The following is a 21,539-nucleotide window of genomic DNA, read 5'->3' as shown; positions in this document are numbered from 1 at the left end:
CGTGCGTGCGTGCGTGTGAACACGGACGCTCTTGCCAAACAAAATGTGGTGTGCGTTGAGGCGAAGGCAGGTAAACATCCAGCCTACATTTGCATTGCCCGCATACCAGCACTCACTCTGGCCACTGCGCAACTTTGAAAAATGCCACACACTGGGTGAGGAGGGGGCATGTCTTGACGCCCTTTTTCGTCTTTATTATTTGTGATGCAGAGATGCTCACAAGTCATTTTTTTGCAAATCCAAGTCAGGTCTCAAGTCCTTGAGGGTCAAGTCTGAGACAAGTTGCAAGTCCTCGGTCACAACTCTGAGTCAAGTCTCTTATTGGGGTTATAAGCGTTCTATCTGCTGCATGTCAGGTGTTCTTTGACTACTACAGAGCTATTTCTAAGGAATTCACAGTATGTATACATCATCACACATTTATCTATTAGCATATCCGAGTTGACGAGTTATTTCAATTATTTTATAGATAAGGATTGTCTGGTGTGAAGCTTTAAATCAATACTTACATACTTTACATACACTTTACATACATACACTACAAATACTGTACATACACTTTACATTACACTACGTGGAAAACCACAACGGAAGATTGACTTTTTAAGTTCAGAATTGTATTATTCATGTACCATCAACATACAGTATAGGCCGAGCATGCATGAAAACCATTATTACTTTAAAACTTGTTATTTAACTTTTCTCTCATTATTTTTCCCTGATCCATGTTGATTTGTCAATAACAAACTATTTCACAATAATAAAATCTAAATAATTAGAACAATGAAACCATACAATACAACGGATGAAAGGGACAGATAGACATTTTTATTGAGAAAAAATATTAGAACAAATTGATCAAAAGACATGGAATGGAAACACAGACCAACATTATTATATAACCTTATTATATAAGACAAGTTACTTCAGGTCTCTACGTTGTACAAATTTAAGCCCAGTTTTTGTGTTTGTTTTGCGAACCATTCTCACTGATCGGGCTCTGTTCAATCTCCTGCTGCTCGTCGCCTCTGTCTGCAAAAATACTGTTATTTCTAACGCTGGTGTGGAAAGTCGTTTGGTGTAAGTGCCAGCCTTAGACCAAACAATTTTTCAAGCAATTTTACTGTCGCAGACAAATTTCCAATATTGGAATAAAATCATGAGTTTTACCTCGGTTGGTGCGTGCCCCCGTCATCTCAGTCGTTTGCTGTAAGATGGTCATTATGCCTGCCATACACTAGAAGACTTTGAAAATACTTTGAAAAGACTGCCTACTTCTCGCACCTAAAGACAATGTGTCATAAGCCACTGAGTTTTTAGTTGGAGTGGGGATCTTGCAGGGTCACTATTTGCAAGACTACAACTAGATTCCCTTTGAGATTATTGTGATGGAAATTTACAAGAAAAAAACTGTTGAGCAATGGAGCAGAAACAGAAGCAGCCTTTGGCCACAGCTGCCCTTGTGTGTGCAGTAGTGTGTTCTGAAAAACCAGCCAAACCATGAATATTATTTATATCATTATGTGATGATGATGGTAATAATAAATATAGCTGCGGGCTGCAATACACGGGGTCAAGTGTCGGCGCCAATTACAATTTTTCAAGTTCCCATGGAATGTAGCATCAGTTTGTGCTGTCGCTCCTCTTACATCTCCTCCCACATCAGCATTAATACTAAAGTGATTTAAACTTTTCAGAGTTTCCATTGAACGCAGCATTGGCTGACGTAATGACGCAGTTTTCCGAGTCCTGGTGGCACACAGAATTACTAATACAAGCCGACACTTTGCGTTGTTGCGTTTTATGACTTAAAAAAAAAGAAATTATAATAATAATACAAATCTGTGTGAGCTGGACCCCTAATAATGATAATAATAATAATAATACTAATAATAAATGGCTTCGCTTCAGGGTGAGTCAACATTTTTTTTTAATAAATATCCAATTATTATTAAGCAATTATTAGTATTTAATGTTCTTGCGCCTTCCCAGAGTCCCCGCCATGTTTACTATCTACTGGTTTGCTGCTATCATCTGCTTTGCTGCTTCCTGTTTGGTGCTGGGGAGAGTGCACCTATTGGTTGTTGACGATGTTCACCTCATTGAGTTAACTATTTGCATGAGCCAAGGCTAAAAACTTCCGTTAATATTCAACATTGATTTTATCGGAACGTCAAGAGGAGAAAAAGACTGACTTAAGACAGGCTGAGTATGTAAGACTCTGCCTCGACTCAAGTATCCATCTCTGTTGTCATGTAGTAAGCCACTAAAACTACTAATCTACTAGTCAGCATCCTCCCTGCACTCTTTGAGATCATTTCTACCAGTAGGTGGCCTTCTGAGCCACCATTACTTTCTGTAATGCCTATTTAATCACATTTGGAGAGAAACATAAATATTTTGACTGATTGACAAATTGTCTATATTTCAGTTTACAACTCAAACATGTTGTCGTACGCGGTAATTCTTTAAATGTAACCACATATTGGGCTCGGTTTTTGCTCAAAACCCAACCAATTACATCCCTCGTCCCATGGCGACTAGATTACATCTGCGCACTGCAGTTAGGTGCTGTGATGGGAAGACCTTTACAAAGCCCTGCTGGGTCTGGTTCCTGTCTCCCATCCCCCCCAAAATTCACTTCCCCCTCTGTGCTGGACTATGATATGGGCCAGACCACTGGGGCTCCAAGCCATCTGCTGGGATCAACAACGACAGCGACAGTGGTACATGTTAGGGTATGCGGGTGGACGGAGCTCACTCATTGATGGTCATGCTCTCTCACTTTTCAGTATGACTAACCTCTTCTTGGCTATCGGTTTCCTCAAGCGACCATATTGGTTTATCAATAAACAGGTTGCACTTTGTCACTCTTAGGGGTATAACTACAAGGACATTATTGTTATACAGTGTGTGTGTGTGTGTGTGTGTGTGTGTGCGTGCGTGCGTGCGCGTGCGTGCGTGCGTGTGTGAATATATGTAATTGGAATAAAAGCATAATAGTAATGAATTCAAACGTTTGTTCATTATGGGTGGAGCCCCTTATAGCTCTAATCATATATCTATGTATATATATCGTTGGAAAAGTCAATATCCAACCGTATGATGAACTTCTAAAAATCTATAAAGAATGTAATTATAATCTCATTAATGTAATTAAAGATACTATCGTAGGAATAATGAATAAGAGGCCAAAAATAAATTAGTCTATTAAGCAACTGAGCTGTCAAAATCAACACTTTCCTTTTTTATCTCCTCCACCAGCTCAACGCAGCCCTGGCCTTGTTTCTGACACTGGGTTACTCTTGTTAATCCTTGCTTGCAAATCATGCGGACAGTAGTTGATATAAAGCTCCGAGCTAAGTAACGACTGCTTCAAACTTTTTTTGATCCTGTTTGTGTCAGAGCAGTTTAACCAACCTCCCATCAACCAACCTCGCAGCCCCATCTTAGTGAGTAAAAGCAACACCTCCTAGGTAAGAGACAATAGAAGCTTATTATAACTATGGAGTGTTTTGTCAAAGAAAGCTTTTTTTTTAGAATCTGTCAGTGGACCGTAAATGACTGAAAAGGGTGGCACAGCACATACAAATCCACAAAATGGGACCTCTCTTTCTTTGAAAAAAAAATTTAACTTGAATTTTGAGAAATCCCCTCTCCTAAATATGAGGTCTCCTATTATTCAATCACATTATACTACAGTTGGCTAATAGGAGGGGCCAAGATGTCTTGAGAAACATCATACATGCTCTCAAATCTTGGGAGGAGTTAAAATACGGGCTGGCTCTCGTCAACATTGGAATTATATTTTCACAAAACATCAGCTTTAAACTTCTGCTATTCGGCTGCGTTCAAGCGCAGAGCCGCACTTTTTAAATTTCCGCTCCCTTTTACACTGTCATGTATGTCGTTCATGCATGGTTGAGGTTCAGCTAACTGTGCCTTCCCAATTAGTCATGTTTTCACACCACCAGCAGTGTTTAGTTCCACTTTTACAGCCTTCCTGCAAGTAGTAAAGAAATGTCTGAAACACTGTTGTCAGCCCACCCTCAGGCTTGTTGCGCTAGACTTAATGAAAACCAAACATACTTGGTGGCTTATGATAATTGGAAAACTTTAATATCGGCCAAGAATCCCAGTTGAATGACGGTTTGTTTGCGGGAGAGACAAAATATGCACGCACTACACACACACACTACACACACACATGATGCACTGCTCTGTACATAAATGTGTGATGGCTACAAATACAGTACACTCGTTCCTTCATTTTGAATAATCCCAAAATGAATGTAAAACTGACATCCGACTATACCATTCCAACGTTTACCAAATTGTAACCGTTTATTCACGCAACCTAAGTAACCTACAACCGCTCACACTCCGGATGGTGAACTGTATAGGAGTGCAGCTCTGACGGTAAAGCAGAACCTCCTCCACCTGCGGCCGCTCTGTCATGCAGGGAATGTGCCAACGAATGAGCAGGGAACCTTTGGTTCTCCCGAAGTGATTTAACATCAGGAGAGGAGAAGTCAAACACTCTTTGACGCTGTGCGACCACACAAACACACACACACACACACACATACACACACAGAGATTTCCCGCCTTAATGGGCCCAAAAACTTGCCAATCACAGCAAAAAAAAAGGAACTTGGCAGCTTCAAAGTGTATTAGATATTGATCTGCGAAGGTCGATGCTTTGGAATGAAGAGCTCTGTCTCCTTAAACAGCTGGGTCATGTGGAGGTTGGTATATAGTATAACCTATAAAGTGACAGTAAATGGAGCGGGGCACTCAGAACCCCAAGGACTAATGGTTCAACACGTTAGGCGGGTTCGGTGTTTATGGCTTGAGATTTTGGGCCGTGGGCTGTGCCTTAAAGGAATGATGAACTGCATGGCATTGCCAATGCAAAGTCCTTAAACTTCCCAGCTTTGTAAAGCAGATATTGATCATGGCGCCAGGTTCCCTAAATCAGTCTCAGGTAGGAATGCACATTCAGCAAAACAGATGTGAGTGTTTAACCGCTTGGTACCAATGGGACAAAGGAGCCAGTGAGCACCGGACGTCGTCTAAACCAGCGGCAGAGCTATGATTCGTGGCTTTCGGGAATATACAGCATCTCCTTTTATATCACCAGAAAGTGTGCGTAGAATAAGAAATGTAAGCGTTTAATCATCCTTGAGTGTCATCAAGCCCGGTGATAAAGGAGAAAGCATAAAAATGGGAGAGAGTGTGTCTTCACATGCCACACAACAAGTTGGCGTTCAATAGTTTCCTGTTTAATACGGACACAGATATGACACGCTCTCAAATTGTCAGATCAATACTTTCACATCTATAGACCCAAAGACGATGGCAGAAATAGCGCCTCACCTGAAGCCGGGAATAAAATGCGTGTGCGTGTTCACGGTGACATCCTTGCTTTTGGAGATTTTTTTTTTTTTGAAAGCAAACTTGTATATGAGACCGATATCGGAAGAGGAATTGTGAAACCGCTTTTGTCGACGTTTGTCGCGCCTTTTTTCGTACACTAAACGATCCTTTTTGGAGTGCGTTTTGAAAAACCCGCCACGGACTGCCCCGCTCGAGGCATGGCTACCTTCGGATGCCGTGACGGCCGTTTTGATTGGAATAATAGCAACAATAGTTTTAAAAATATTATTTACAGATCACCGGAAAGTCTGGGCGTGACACCCCTTTTAAAGGCGCTTCAGCTGCACCACCTCTCTGAAGACGCTCGTGCACCGCTGCCTTTTTGAAGTGCATTTATTTCTTTGTGAATTAGACGCTCGCTCTTTCTGTTTGGTTTTTTTTCTGCGCTGGTTTAGGCCCCTCCTCCCCCAGCTATGCATACATTTATTTATATGTATATGAAAAACTGTATATATGTATATATATTGTGTATATATTATGCTTACACATATCTCAGGAGATCGGACATTTTCAGTGTGTGTGTTTTTTATTTTTGTCTGTTTTCTCCAACTTCCAGTGAAAAGGTTAGTTGAAGACCCAGATCTAAAACGATGGGGGACATTAAAAATGTAATTAACGTTTGTGAGTGTCCCGTTTCTGTCAGTGTTTACGAGACTGCGCTGCGATGAATGATGGTGTGAGGACTCCACATTCACACTTTCATGTTTCGAGGCCTCCTCGCAAAAAACAAAAGAGCAAAGCACGCTGGTATTTCCTGTGCAGTGCACATTCGCAGCTGCATGGATGCCGTGTGAGGATTGTAGAGCGTCTCTGTAGACCTCAAGCTAACAGATGCTGAAGGAGGATTCCTAAAACAACAGAGCGATTCATTTGAGTTTTGGTCCATCTGGTGTGTTTTCTTTTCCGCAAGCGGCCTTTGACAAAAGCATCACCTTGCGAACAACTAACATTGTGCCGCGTGAGTGCCGTCCTGAGCCGAGGATCATTTCAAAGACCTGGCGGAGGTCCTATCTTTTTCTTTATTGTGGAAGTGGCGATCAACTTGTGTTTGCTTCCGAAACCTCAGGAACTTGAAGTAACGTGCGTTCAATTTGCACGCTTTTACTTTGGAGATTAAAAAAATAAATAAATAAATGAAAAGTGAGAAACCATGTTATGTTTCGTTTCTCTCACTCGGGATCCTCAGCTGCAGTGAAAAGAAGGGTTGTTGTTTTTCCGTGTTGCAATCGAGAACCGGCGAGAGGGTGGTTTTTTTGGGTTTTTTTTTTTTTGTGAAAGTTCACCCTTGTCGCTGATGCAACATCTCGCAATTATTTTCAGCGCGGCTCTCGGTTCGGTTATCATGTTTAGAAGCCCCGGTTGGGTTCTGTCCTAGGGTCGATGACAGCTTTGGATCTGATTTAATTCTCAAATGGAATTCTTTGCAAGGAAACCCACATTCCTGAGACTCCCGAGTTAACCAGAGACTCGGAAGTACAATCAAGAGTCAAAGGTTGAAAAACAAAATAAATTGCGTATCCATGCAAGCCCAATCTGTTCACATCTCAGGTGGAATGGGTCACAGGCAGTGGTTTAGCTGAGGACGGTAAACGTCATGATAATGTTGCCGTGGCGATATAGTGGGCGGCTACGGTGGCTAAAGCAAGTTTCTAGCTCCCAACGCTCCCAGCAACGACTTTATTGGAAAAATATGTTTGGAGACAAAAAGAAACACCCATTTCAGACAGGGTGAGATTCCCGAGTGGAGCCTGTTGGGAGGGGTTTAGACAGTCAAGTAAAAGGGCATGAATGCAGATACACAGTTGACCTAGCTTACAGACGAGGTAACAACAGCAACTGACTTTTCAGTTACTGTTTGGATCCCGTTGTCTAAGTAGAGTTAAGGAAGAAGTCTTACTATAGTATTTGAGGTATTATTATTTAGTTAATTTTTTTCTCCACCTTCACTGCATCTCTACGACAACGGCTGTGTTGTAAAGACCCCGACCCATGGACAAAAACTAACCCATTTCAGCACTTAAAAATTTTTTCCCGGCGGGAAAACCACAGACCTGGCAACTCTGAACACTGGCTTGAATGAATGAATGAATGTGTTTACACTCAACCTTCTGCTGGATATCAGCCTGGGAACCAGACGAATCTGCAGCTCATGTTTCGTTTGATTTCCACCCGTCCTTGCCAGGGTCGGGCCAACCGTTTATCTCACGGGGTGCAGGTTTGATATGATGACGATGCCGAGGAAAGCCGTTGACGCACCTTACCAAGATGGCTGCCGCTGCCGTGGAGCGGTCTGTTGAATCCGCTATCGTGACAGTTCTAAACGAACTGGGCCGTATGTTTTCTCTAAAAAGCTTTTGTTTGCAAGAAAGATATGTTTGCCGTACTTCCAACAGGATTTGGTAAAAAACCAACTCACTCGCTCAGCGCTACATCACACGTTTCGTTGCTCTAATGGGTTTTAGGTCCATCCTGCGTCCAGAGACGCAGGATGGACTGCAACCGTTGCTAAAGTCCCTTGGAAATTGAAAGAGATTACTCTATACACTCTTAGAGACTAATACGTATTTACAAATTGGTTTGGCAGTGCCAGGCTGTTTCTTTCCCACTTTCATCGCCACATTTGTGGAATTATTGGACATTCCGGTCAAAGGCTTGAACTTCATTGCTCATCGCATGTGAATTGATTCCCTTAACGTTAGGAAAAACATTTATAATCAATAAATTATTGATTAAAAAAAAAAATAATAATACACATTCGAATGGCAATTTCAGCATTCGAATAGTGATTCTTTTTAAATTTTATTTTATTTTTTCATATTTTATTCGAATTTGAATAGAGCCCGAGTGTAGTTTACACTTTATTCAGGAAAACATTCACATTTGTAACACGAAATACACGACACAGCTGCAACCCTTTTATTTGTGTTTAACAATGTATATTATTTCACACAGAAATGGCTGGCAATCTCTTACACAGTCAATACAGAATGGATATGGATACAACACATGGCTTCGCTTGCGCGCCGAAAACCGTTGACGAATTAGAGAAAATGAAATGGCAGACTTACAGAATGTGTGCATGTGTGTCGCAGAGATTTCCAACCCCTATATAATTGAGGTTGTACGATTTTATACTTGCGCTCACAATTATTCAAGTGGTATGAATAACGTTGGTTCAGGCCCTCATCATCAATCTTTAATCCTCTTACGGGAGCTCTTATGAGAGTCACAGGCGTGGTTAAAATCAAATTCCTCTCATTTCCACTACTACGAGAGTGTTGGAGGGAGCTGCATGAAAAACTGGTATCCTGTTACGTAGTTTAACGCACAGTGCAGTTTTTCTCTTAACCATGAAATCCCTCAACACCTATCATGACTCAAACCGTATGCTGTACCCCTTAAAAACAAACGCCGCCCAGTCGTAATCTTAATTCCACATAACAAATGAATGCAGACCAAACCTAAGTTACATATATAGTATATATGAGCGCAGAGCGACGCCCTCGCAGTGTGAGGCCGCTTCGTTTCCACTGGCTCTCACCACACAGCGTGTCCTTAGTTCTCTCAGAATATCTACAAAGACAACGGAGATCTTGAGGAAAGGGAGCTTCCAGGCAGAGTTCTGCTATCGCGGTGTATTCTTTTTTCTCAGATAAGAGCCTTTCCGCCGCGCAAGCCCCCTCGGAGCCGGGCTCCGTGCGCGGCCGAGCGAGGCAGGCGCGGCGACTTTGGACGGTTTGAAGGGTACAGGGTCCGTGGCTGCCCCCCACCACCACCACCACCACCACCACCACCATCCCCGTAACCCCGCCCGCTGGCTGCCGTACAGCTGTAATTGGCCCAGCCAGGAGTCCGCACTGGGAAGAAGGAGAATTTACTGGAGCGCAACTCACCCTAGGGCATCTTCAGAGGAACAAAGCTCCGACGCACTTCCTTTGAGCTCGCGTTGAGCTTCCTGTTCCCAGCCAAGCAGCTTGAGAGCCCCCCAACCCCCCTCTTTTGTGCTGATAATCACTCACCGACAGGGGCACACGCGTCCGTGTGTCCGCCTCGCCAAATAGGACACCGCAGTCCGTGCATTTGGTCGCGGTCCAAAGAAGGATAAACAAAATAAAAGGGGAGTTGGTGTGGGTGGGTGCGGACATGGTGGTGGGGGTTCACTGAACAATCAGGCTTTCATCCACAGCCTCTGTGGTCATCGTATCCCACTCCAGCGCTGCCAGCATCAGTCTGTCCTGCTGTTTGTTGTGCCAATATCCCTTTTGAATCGTCTCCATTGTTGTGTACCACGCTGCTGTGGTGGTACACAACAGCGGTGGTTTGCAGTCCTTGCAGCCTGCATAGAATTCTGAAGAGGAAAAATGGTTCCCTTAAAAATGGTTCCCAATCACTACCGAAATGCAACTCCTGGTCCGGTTACATTTTCCATAAATGGGACGTTTATTCTACCCTAAAAGGAAAGCCGCAAAGTAAATGATTACCTTTCATTTATTCTTCTTTTCAAATCACCCGGTTTATCGTCTTGCTCGCCGTCGACACATGACATCTTCATCCACCTCGCCCGCGGTTGTACAAGCCTCTCGCCTCCGTAAACGGATTGGCGCGGAGTCGCGGCTCTCGCTTTACCTCCCGCTAAATCACCAGAGATGTTTGCGAGATAATCGTTTGAACAAACAGCAGGTACATCTGGCCGCCGACAGGCACGGTGGCTCTAAAGCCAGGCTGGCATCGCACTCTGCTGATGTTGATGTAATGTACTCTGCTTTCCGGTAATGAGCGCAAGCTAATAAGCTAGCGGTAGCCGCAATGACGACATTCGCCCTGACATCAACACATGCATTACAGACGGGGTGATACAGTCCACTCAAAGTTGTGTCTGCGTTTGCGTTTTCGGCTGTGTGAATTATGCCTTCATATGCTGATAAGGGAAACGATGAACTTCAAAGCCTCTGTGATCACACGAAGAACTTGAAGCAGCCGCTGTGTGCCATGCAGGTTAAGTTACGGTTAAGCTGCGTGACATTTATTAACAATTAGAGATTATGACCGTGCAGTGCTGCAGCAAACACACAAAATAGTTCTTCGCGAGATGGTAGTTCAAAATCTTTGGGTTATAACTAACTTTATGTCTCCTCTGCAAATTAATGTGCAGCCTATATTGAATAAACAGTTTATTTTGGAGTAAATTAAAATATGTGTTAAAAAATATTGGTTATATATATATATATATATATATATATAATATTAATGTTAATATAATGTTTAAAAAAAAAAAACCATACAACGCACATACGGAACATCTTTTATGTTCATTTGTGTAGTGAAGGGAGTACTCAGCTGGAAAAAAAAAAAGAAACTTAGAGCTGGTACACGACCAAAAAAGTTCGTCAATCTTTATTTGTTCAGTTCAAACCATCACTTGGCCGTAATCTTCACCATATGTTTAACGTTCTGCATAGAAATATTGCCTCTTCAGTTGAGTAAAAATGTCAAATCAACCAAACCCCCCTTCAGGTTGGTGTTGAAGGCAGTGAACAGTTTTTTCTTTGACTCCAGAGTCCTTTGCGACATCATTTAACATTCTGTGTTGTCTATGATTCACTGGTGCATCTAACTACAGTATAACATGCAAATGATGATATGCATGACAGGACCCTGCATACAGTATAGAGGACCCTCCATTCAAAGATTTAACAATTCAAAGTAGTTGTATTTTTAGCCATAAACTTACTGCCGTTACCGAGATGGAGACCAAGTAGGGATGTAACAGTATGAAATTTTACAGTACGGCAATTTACCGCAGTATACAATATTTCACAGTCTAAATCTTTCCCCCTTCGTTCTCTGTTTATTCAATTAATCACTAAATTAGTGTCAATTAGTAAATAGTTTATATTCAAAAAGAATGGTAAAGCCTCTGACACGGTGCAGCACGGGAAGGCGCTTGTGGGAGCGCTCAAATTCTCAGGGGAGGCAAAATAAGTGACATATATATCAAGATCGGACTTATTTGGAAAGTTGAAGATGCAAACTTTAATTATTTTAGAAGTAATTAAAGTTTACTTCAGGTTTACATTTTGCCGTCTGCGACCGCACGGCGCTCCAGTGTTGTAATAATCTATGTAAAGCACTTCTGCTGCTGATTTGTGACATAGCAATACATATCTCTATTCCCTTCTCTTTTATACCCCCGCTTTGTATTATCTTTTTGAGTCTTATTTAATTTTCATTTATTTTATTTATATTATTCTATTCACTAACTGCATTACGTTTTAGGAATCAGGTAGTTTCAGTTAGTTAGCTCGGTAGGAATTAAGTAAGCTATCATGTTTGGTTTAGTAACTATTGTGCAAAATCTCGGGGTGTGTTGCAAAGACATTTCACTGCATATTTGTATGAACGTATGTATATGTATGTGACGAATAATAAACCTTTTGAATTCTCTCGGGTTCTCTCGCGATACTGCTTTATGCCAATATTTTAACGACATCGTAGCATTTATGTTACTTGTAAACAGAGATGGTGGAACGCAGCGCTTGGGGAAATATCTCATTGGATGGATAATTACAGGGAAAGGCTGACGGTTCGCGGTTAACCGTGGTTGCTTGGTGCCGCGGTATACCTTAATAGCGTTGCGTCCGTACGCCCGAGTGAACCGACCTTTTTTAAAGGATAACTTTTATGCTGCTTTTTGAGTTCTAGTTACCTGACCCCCTCCTCCCCGGACTGTCTTCTCCTTCTCACCACAGTCCTGGTGGGGACGCTGACCACAACATGCGCCCAGACGGAGATGAAGAGGGTGGTCGGGGATAATGCCACATTGCCCTGCCACCACCAGTTCTGGGCAGGCGATGAGCCCACGCTCGACATCGAGTGGCTGCTGCTCAAACCCACCAACAGGCAGAGGGTGGTGAGTGTTAAACCGGCTTTGCTTTGAATACGACGAACAACAACAACTCACCGAAAGTGTCGTTCATTTCTATGGAGAAACTACTCTGACACTATGCCTGGAAGCCACTATTGTAGAGTATGACCAGGTTAAGTAATAGGAACTATTGACTACTAATCAAATAATAATTTAGTAAACGAGATAATGACGTTATGAACTTAAACGTTGGTTTAACAGAAGTTGGTTTAATGAAGGTTTGACACCAGAAGTGTGGTCCTTCTTTTGATTTAAATGGAGCAGACTATCGCGTCATGTGTATCGCGTCACAACCTGCTCCTACTGTATGCTTTCGTTAAGACTAATGGCCCATTGGTCCCTAAACCAGGGCACAGTGGAGAGGGGCGGGCATCTAAGGCGATCTACCGTTGGTTGTATTACATTTTTTCAAATCTTCGTATTGTAGACATTCATAAGATGACACACATTGATGACACGCGGCGATCATCGAAAAAGGAGCGAGACACGTGTTGCCATAGCAATCCCTTCTTCTGCAAACAATTGTTAACAATGGATTATACACCCACAAGCCTTTATATCCACAGATTAAGACGTCCATACCTAGGTCAGTGATCACCATGCTCCATACCGCAGCCGAATGCTTTGACTGAACGCTCTGTACTGTTTAACCGGCGGTTTAAAATCAAGGAAACACTTCCTGAACAAGTGCACCAATTAGGGGGGAAAAGCATTTACCAGCTGTACTTATGTCAAACTGCAGGGGGGCCAGTCGGTGCCAAAATAATGAGCTTTGCGACTGATGTTTGCATGTGGCTCAGCCTATAACTATGCACCTGGATTGATCATTTACACCCACACTCACTGCACTCACTGCTTTCATTTGCATTCACAGCCCCATGTATACACCGGCCCAGAGGATGATTTGCAGATCACACCAGAAGGAGCGCTTGCAATCGTATTTTCACTCGCACGTGCAGATGCACTCGTATTTGCAGCACTTGTATATTCCCAACGGGAAGTTGTCCGCTCATTCGGCTAAAGTAGGAAAAATATTTTAAAAAGTAAAGGCCATTGACCTCCAGGCTTAAAAATATTCCCAACCTGGCAATTTGTTAACCAAAGTGGCTGGCATGAGACATGAAACGTAAGTCTGCTTCAAATGAGAGACTTCATGATACATATTTGTCCGGCTTTAAAACGTTCTGGTACTTCGGTGGAGGTTTGATCCAGAGAAAAGTCATTGTCTACCTCTTTCACGCGCACAAATGGTTATGAGCCGTGTAAACATTTGATTTAGAGGTACGCTGTTATGTAAAACGAGTAAAAAAAAGATTCATTGATCAACAGAAAATGTATCAAAATTAATTCATATAATTAAAAGTTGTGAAAAGTGATATCATGTGATCAGTGTTTTTACATATTGACCAAATGTAAATGCCTGTTTTTGTTCCATGTTATTACATAAAAAGTTGTTTTTTCGGTTGCTGGGTAAAAATATTAAGAAATTTCCTCGTGCCTCTTTGGTTTTCTGAGAATTGGGAATTTCAATTTCATTCGTGTCATCCCTTTTTGCCTTATGTGACTGTCGTTTAAGGTTCGTAATTAAACACAAACACATAGATTGAATAATCATCAGCAACTAAATCGATTATGAAAAAATTCACAGGCTGCAGTCCTGTTCACATTATACACATTTAATCATGTAAATTTGAGCAAATCAAATTTACCTGAATTTCCACCCAGGGATTGATATCCTGTCATTATTAGTATTCATATTGTATAGACAGACAGACAGATTAACATTTCACTGCATATATGTATGAAAGTAGGTATATGTATGTGACGAATAAACCTCCTGAATCTTGATAGATAGATAGATAGATAGATAGATAGATAGATACAGTAGATAGATAGATTGATTGATTTGATGCCTGTATTACACAAGACAGCCCCTTCACGGTCACTGTGCTACCGATGTCGACCACTCAACAAAGCCATGTGCTGACCCTCTGTCTCCTGCCAGCTGATCACCTACTTTGCGGGGCGAGTTTTTGACCCCAACGAGGCGGACCGGGGCCGCGTGGCCTTTGCCGGGGAGTACCTGAAGGGCGACGCCTCCCTGTTGATCAGCGACCTGTCGCTGTCCGACTCCGGCGAGTACAGCTGCAAGGTCAAGAACGGCGCCAAGTACCACTGGAGCACCATCAGCCTCATCGTGCTGGGTGAGTGGCCGCTTGGGGTTAAGCACGTGTGAAACTAAGGAAATAAGTTACTGACTATTATAGTGGATGTGTTAAGTATCAGTGGTGTAACTGTCACGGGCCTACAGTCCGTAGAGACATGGCAAAGGTGGGAGTCTGTTTAGCTATTAACCAACAGAACTGGAAAAACAAAAACAGCCCTTTTATGTGGTGTGGTAGGTGTGCTGGATGGTGCAAACGCCCGTTGCCCGTCCACCACGTTGGTCTGTTACTAAGCAAAAATACCATATGTCTATTGAAAAGAGAGTTCCAGCAGACAATTTGTTATGACGCAGGCGTAGCTCACAACATTAATTCTGGGTCTGTTTGATTTATGTATCTCAGTGTCCCTGTACATGTATATTGAATTCTCAAGTATTGTCTATAACGCTGTTCAGATATACATAAATGAAATCGACCCATAATTCATTTTAGGAGCTACGCCTGTCGACCTGCTATGACACCTCTGTGAAAAGGGCTCCTTGTCAAGCCAAAAACGGGAAGAAACAAAAGCCCCTTACTGGGATAAGCTTACCGGCACCGCTCGGGAGTTTCACTATTCACACATGCAGCTACATTCCGGAACATTTCCGTCTTGCACCTTCCACACATGCCATGGTAATGCCGGAATAGGAGGGGCAAGGGACGGTCCGTTCCAGTGTCGATGTGATCGTTTGGACAATCGGTCGGCAACAGACACGCAATTTTTTTCCCCGGCTCTCAGAGACCAGCGCTTCGGTTTCCACCTGCCCCATCTCCCTGCCCCTCCTGGGAAGGTCAGACATCATTCTGCATCATAATTAGCCATGTGCTTCTGTTTGTTTGACAAACGGTGGAAGGTTCAGTGTGAACAATGGACAGATGAAGAAAGATAAATTTGCCACGGAGTAGATTCATTATTATTTTGAATGTTTGTTTAAAGTTAACCTAATTTTTTAACTCCTTACACATAATATGGTACGCAGAATGACCTCATCTGACCTTCCCGGTTGCAATGGGAGGTTTTTCGGACTATTGGGGTTTGGGAACTGCACCGCACCTGTTAAAGACACGTCTAGGCTCTGGGTGGCATTTTTAGGAAGTAAAAAGATAAAAATTTAAGAATAAAATGACCTGTCTCCATAGAGACTGGACGTGTTTCAGTCTCTGGTCTTTGCAGCCGAGCTCCACGGTTCGGATCGGACTCTTTTTATACTTTTATGGAAATGCTTTTTTTATACGAAATATATATTCGTCAAAACCCACTATTTGTCTTTTGCCAATCCCGTATTTGGATTCTGCTCCACTCCTACTTCACGTGCTTGCTCCGGCAATGTTATGCTTCCATTCACAACTCAGCCGTACCGGCATTTGCCCGGTTACTAGCTCTTGAGGTGGGAACTTGCCGGTACGATCGATCGATCCCTGCTCCCACATGACCCCATGTAGGAACGGTTCCAGGAAGTTTCAGGGACAGACAGCATGTGTGAAAGGGGCTTAACAGAGGGTTTTTGAGACAGGAAGAGTGCATGGAAAAGTACTTGGAAACAAACATGGAAGCCTTCAAGAAGGAGAACAAAAACAAAAAACTTTCTCAGGACAAAGCTAAAATCTCTTTAACAGAATTTTTCAGAACACTATGCAGACTTCTTGCAAACTTCAGAAAGAAAGTTGAGAGGACAGTAAATGGCTTAAATCAATTCAATGGGGGATAAAGCCGCCGTGCTGCCCGACTCATTTACTGGAAGTGGACTCCTGGCAGAGTGCTGATGGTAGAGGCGCCAGAATGCAGTTGGATGAAATTTAATTCTCACTTCCCCTGACGGTGTCTTATTGAAGATTAAATTTTCTTGGTCACTTTATCAGTGAGAGTGTGCCACGTTGTTCCTTTGTTCTTATACACAGCTAGAATGCACCGTTATGGAGTTTCCCTGTACAGTTGACTCCCGTTAAGTAGGTTAACGCTTTTCTATCATTCTTCTATCGTGTTTCATTACGGCGAGGCTTTGAAGTGCAGCGGGCGACCCAGTAACACAGGGGAATGGAACTTTTCTTAATGACCAGCGTATCGCTTTCAAAGCGCTGTGCTGAACACAGCATTATCTCACACACGGTTACATTGAGGTCTGAGATGATTATATACACTTTTAAAGAAACTACATAAACACAGGTTGAATATAAACCTCCATTCTGTAATTCACCCTTACAGTCCCTTAGCCACGAAGTCCACTGTATTTATAAACTGTACTTACCTGAGTCATCTACCCCAGTTACAGTCTCAAAGGCCTTTACTTGCAGGAGGGATTCCCCTTTCGGGATCGCCAGCATAAAAATAAACCCAAAACAAAACAAACAATAAACAGACGAAGTTGCAATAACACCGCTGTCCCTCCCATTTGGCCAAAGGGACGGTAGTTCAGTGGTAGTGAGCCTGAGTCTGCTTGTGTGTCTGCAGTGAAGCCGTCAAAGCCGCGCTGTTGGATGGAGGGGAAACTGTTGGAGGGCGGCGACGTGAAGATGAGCTGTAAGTCCGCCGACGGCTCCGACCCAATCCACTACAAGTGGGAGCGGGTTCTGGACAAGGGCAAGTACGTTGGCAAGCTGCCCCCGCTGGCACTCATAGGTAAGCAACAAGCAAACTGTGTGTGTGTGTGTGTGTGTGTGTGTGTGTGTGTGTGTGTGTGTGTGTGTGTGTGTGTGTGTGTGTGTGTGTGTGTGTGTGTGTGTGTGTGTGTGTGTGTGTGTGTGTGTGTGTGTGTGTGTGTGTGTGCATGCGGTTTATTGAACTATATGGTGGTTTAAAGTTAAAATGTATTTTTAATAGTAAGAAATTGTAGGTCATTTCAGTGAAGACCTGTTTTATTCCCCCTGTTCTTGTTATTCAAATTCTGAACGTAATCATATAAATTCCAAGATGTCTTTTATGACATACTGTATATTATCCCAGGGAAATTGAATCCAGCATGGTTGGAAATAATGATAAATGAACACTTATAATAGTAGATGACAATGATATTGATAATAGATATATAGATAATAGATATAGTCTTCTTCTTCTTCTTCTTCTTCTTCTTTTGGCTGCTCCTGTAAATATAGTAATATAAATAAAAGAGAATGAGAAGATAATATAATGTTTTTATTAATAAAGATCAAATTTCAAAATTATCATATTTGTATAGTGCTCAACAAACTACTTGAAAGTCCTTGAATTTCTTTTTGTAATGTCAGAATGAACGCTGAATATCATTGAGAGTTGATTGATTTATCACCAAGGCCTACCGTGCGTGCGTGCGTCTAGATTTCTGTCGCTGAAACAAACCTTAAAATGACCTTAATTTCCATCCGTCTTCTCCTACCGTGTGGTCCGTCAGATTTGAAAAACCCGGAGATCGTGACACTGAGGAACCTCACCAAAGACAGTGCCGGCTTCTACAAATGCACGGCCAGTAACGACGTAGGAGAGGAGAGCTGCACCGTGGAGGTCAAGATGCACTGTGAGGGGGAGGATGCACAACACAGCAAACACACGTCTTGAACACTTTTTCGTTTTCCTTCCACACCCGCTGAACATCTGCCAGCCATACCCTGAACGCTTCGCTTTGGCCCTAACGACACCAGAAAACAATGCTTACCGTGACTAACCAAAATAACAATGCCTGACCGACTGAGGTAGCAATTGCACTCTCGCCGACCTTGACAGAGTAGAGGTAAACAAAACAACCTTCAAGAAGAGCACAGCCAAAGAAAAGTAAAACAGTAGTTTAAATATACTGAATTTTATGAGATTAAATCTCAGGTTATAGACTGAGCATTTAGTATGTGTTTTGTAATCCACACCCACTCCATAACATATTATAGCTTTGAAGTGAGAAGGAGGGAGCTTGTAGCGATCAAATCTTTTAAATGACTCGGGAGTGGACGAGCGTGTGACTGTTTCACTCACAAACTGAAAATAATGGCGGAGGACTAGATTAAAGTCCAAGACAACAAAAATGGTCGCGATATTTGGCGTCATTTATATTGAATGTGATGTTTCTTGGGAGGGGTCCATTCGCAACTTTGAGCCAAACCGACTCTTCTGACTCTCGTTCGTCATTCAGGAAGGCCCCCCCCCCCCCCCCCCCCCCCGCTCACCGTACATCCTACTGACTGGACCAAATGAACAGATAGTCAGAAAATAGAACAGCTACTTACCGAGCGACTCGTCAAGAACCGAATCGCTAAGAGGAGCTTGAAATGTGCGTGGGGCATCTTGAATGGGGTGTGTTAAGCAGATATTTCATATATTTTTTATATATTTTATATGATGGGTTTTGAGAATTGTATGTGGCTGTACATGTGAAGTGATGGTCAAATGAGCTAACTTCGGATAATGCGGATCAGGTGGTGGAGGCTCAATACAAGCACAATGGTTGTGGTGCCCCCACGCCCCACCCGCTCCAACACGACTCAGGGCCAGCCTCGAGGTACTTTGGTCGGCTCACAGGAGTCCCGCAGCATTGAAAGCCGCTCCTGTTATCACCGCGTTGGATACAACAACGGCCTTCTCCTCTCCAGCATCCTGAGGCTGATATCAATCATCGCTGGCCTGTCGTAAAGTACGGCGGCACCACAGTATGTGCGTAGCTCCCGCCAGGAGCTGTGAAACATTTGCACTTGGGGAAAAATAGAAGGGTTGCGCTTAACCTTCAAGGAGAGCTCTTGCAGTTTGCGATATCCAGCCCCCCGCCCCACCCCCACCCGCATTTTTCCCCGTTCCCCCCCTAATGCGGCCCCGCACATTCCAGTTTGACATGCAAGAAGCGTAAATCAGACATTACTCGGATTAAGGTGTAGGCTTTATAATCCTCCAGGTGCTGTGACTGGCATTGCAATGACAGCCAGAACCCTTCTGTGACCTTAACGCAAAGGGAACAAATGCATAAAGGGTTATGCTCTCCGCACCTTAATCGCAACTATATACCACTGATGCCTTTTAATGTGATTACACGCACATTACATACACATTCTTGCTTAACCTCTGGTTCTTTTATTTGTAATTTTCGAATTGACCCTTAACTCCCGATACCTCTGTTTGTTCACATGTTTTTGTGTCTGTGTGCGTGCAGACGTGCGCGGAATGGGCGTGGTCGCCGGGGCGGTGGTGGGCGTGTCCTTCGGCGTCCTCCTCATTGTCCTTATCATCTGGCTGGTGTTCCGCAAGAAGGAGATGAAGAAATACGAGGAGGAGGAGACGCCAAACGAGATCAGGTGCGGTGGAGTCGCCGGGACGCGCGGGGTCGTGGGTGTCGCTGGTAATCGGGTGGGCGGTGCAGGCGGCACGCCCGGCCGCCTGGGCGGAGGTGGAGGGAGGGAGCTGCGAAGTTGCCCCTGTGTCACGCCGCCAGCTCGATTAGCGCTAACAGCCTTACAACTAGAGCTGGAGCGTAAAGATGACTGCAGAACCCTTCCCCCTGTCTCTGAAAACCTCGCCCGTGAAGCCCAATAACACTTTGCACCTTTCAAAGCAGGTCCCCCTCCACCAACGTCCCTGAATTATGCCTGAAACACTGGCACTATTGGTTACAGCAACAGTTTTCCTCTTTATTTATTTACTTCTTGCATGACTCCACAGCAGTCGCGCTGTTTCTGATTTGCTGGCGTCAGGATGAATTATGCAGCCTCCTCGGGACAACCGGCTATCAATAATGTATGCAGCGTTGGTGCGAGGAACAGGGCAGGGAAACAGAGGGGGCACATCTGTCATTTCACATATGGAAGATTAGCCAATAACACACACACACACACACACACACACATACCTGCGTGGCATGTACACGTGCATTGACAGATCTCTGTTTCTCTGTCAGGGAGGATGCGGAAGCACCCAAGGCCAAGCTGGTGAAGCCCAACTCTCTCTCCTCATCGCGCTCCGGCAGCTCTCGCTCCGGCACTTCCTCCACCCAGTCAATGGTCCACGGCGGCGCGCCCCGGGGCCCCCAGCGGCCCTGCGTGCCCGCCGTCGCAGCCCTCAGGGACGGCTGCCACCAACCGGCTGCCTACGCCCAACAGCCGCCCCCGGCCTCCGCGCCGCCGGCCTACACCCAGGGCATCCCCAGGACCCCGGAGCCCCGGGCCACGCTGCCCAAGCCGGCGTCTTCCGCGGCGTCTACCTCCGACTCCAAGACCGGCACGCCCCCCAAGCTCAGCCCCGCTAACCTGGCCCGCATGGGGGCCACCCCTGTCATGATTCCTGCCCAGTCCAAGGCCTTCCAGACTGTGTAGGGGAGGGACAACCGGAGTGACCAGAGAGAGAGGGGAGGAGGCGGGGAGAGAGAGACAGAGAGAGTGACTGATATCAAGAGAGATGAAGGGAGAAACAGAGGCAGCCTTCAGGACGCGGCGGAGACCGACCCCAACTGGCCAAGTATCACTAATAAGTCAGACACTGATTAGGCTCCGGTCCAATTGTCTAGCTGTACACCCCACTTTCCCCTCCCACCAATTTAGGACCGGCACTTTGGAGGACTCACTGGGGGATCTCTGTTTCACGAAGGAAACCAATAGGGAGCTAAATGGGTTCACCCCCTCCTCGATTCCGGCTGGTGTGTGGAGACTTCAAGCGCTTTCAAAACAGAGCAGCAACTGTTCCATTGTGGGTTTGGCGCCGTGCAGGAAAGTCAGAGTCAGTGTCAAAACCGCGTGACCACACCCTTGGACCCAGAGACCCCTCTGACGGACTCTTTAGATTGTACAACAACTGTTTGCGTAAAATATTTCAGGAAGCTGACTCCCATTGTTATCATGTAATGAGTAGTGCTAGCACTAGCGTCAAGTAGTTTAGTCCCGGTTTCATTGAGAAACACTCCTGACTTTTTGTGTTTTTAATTCAGTGTTAGGTGGGCTGGGCTCTTGAGAACGGGTTCTTAGCAAGACACCGGAAAAGAATACATATCGGAGAGAAGAAATGTAGAAAAACATATAATGGCAAAACA

At 44.1% G+C, this 21,539-nt stretch overlaps 1 protein-coding gene across 1 annotated transcript in view; it reads left to right on the top strand.

Moving 5' to 3' along the window:
* Positions 1 to 20,829, top strand: part of clmpa (CXADR like membrane protein a) — a gene marked incomplete at its 3' end in the record, with an annotated part of 61,311 nt that extends 40,482 nt beyond the window's left edge. Inside the window, exons 2-7 of the mRNA XM_080014172.1 lie at positions 12,189 to 12,349; positions 14,370 to 14,568; positions 17,021 to 17,188; positions 17,937 to 18,059; positions 19,674 to 19,815; positions 20,415 to 20,829. Coding sequence (XP_079870298.1) covers positions 12,189 to 12,349; positions 14,370 to 14,568; positions 17,021 to 17,188; positions 17,937 to 18,059; positions 19,674 to 19,815; positions 20,415 to 20,829 — 1,208 coding nt within the window. The remainder of the gene's footprint in view (positions 1 to 12,188; positions 12,350 to 14,369; positions 14,569 to 17,020; positions 17,189 to 17,936; positions 18,060 to 19,673; positions 19,816 to 20,414) is intronic.
* Between the last annotated feature and the right edge of the window lie 710 nt (positions 20,830 to 21,539).

Source organism: Zeus faber (assembly GCF_960531495.2).
Source record: "Zeus faber genome assembly, chromosome: 14".
Classification (NCBI taxonomy): Eukaryota; Metazoa; Chordata; class Actinopteri; order Zeiformes; family Zeidae; genus Zeus; species Zeus faber.
This window is presented reverse-complemented; position numbering and strand designations above follow the sequence as displayed.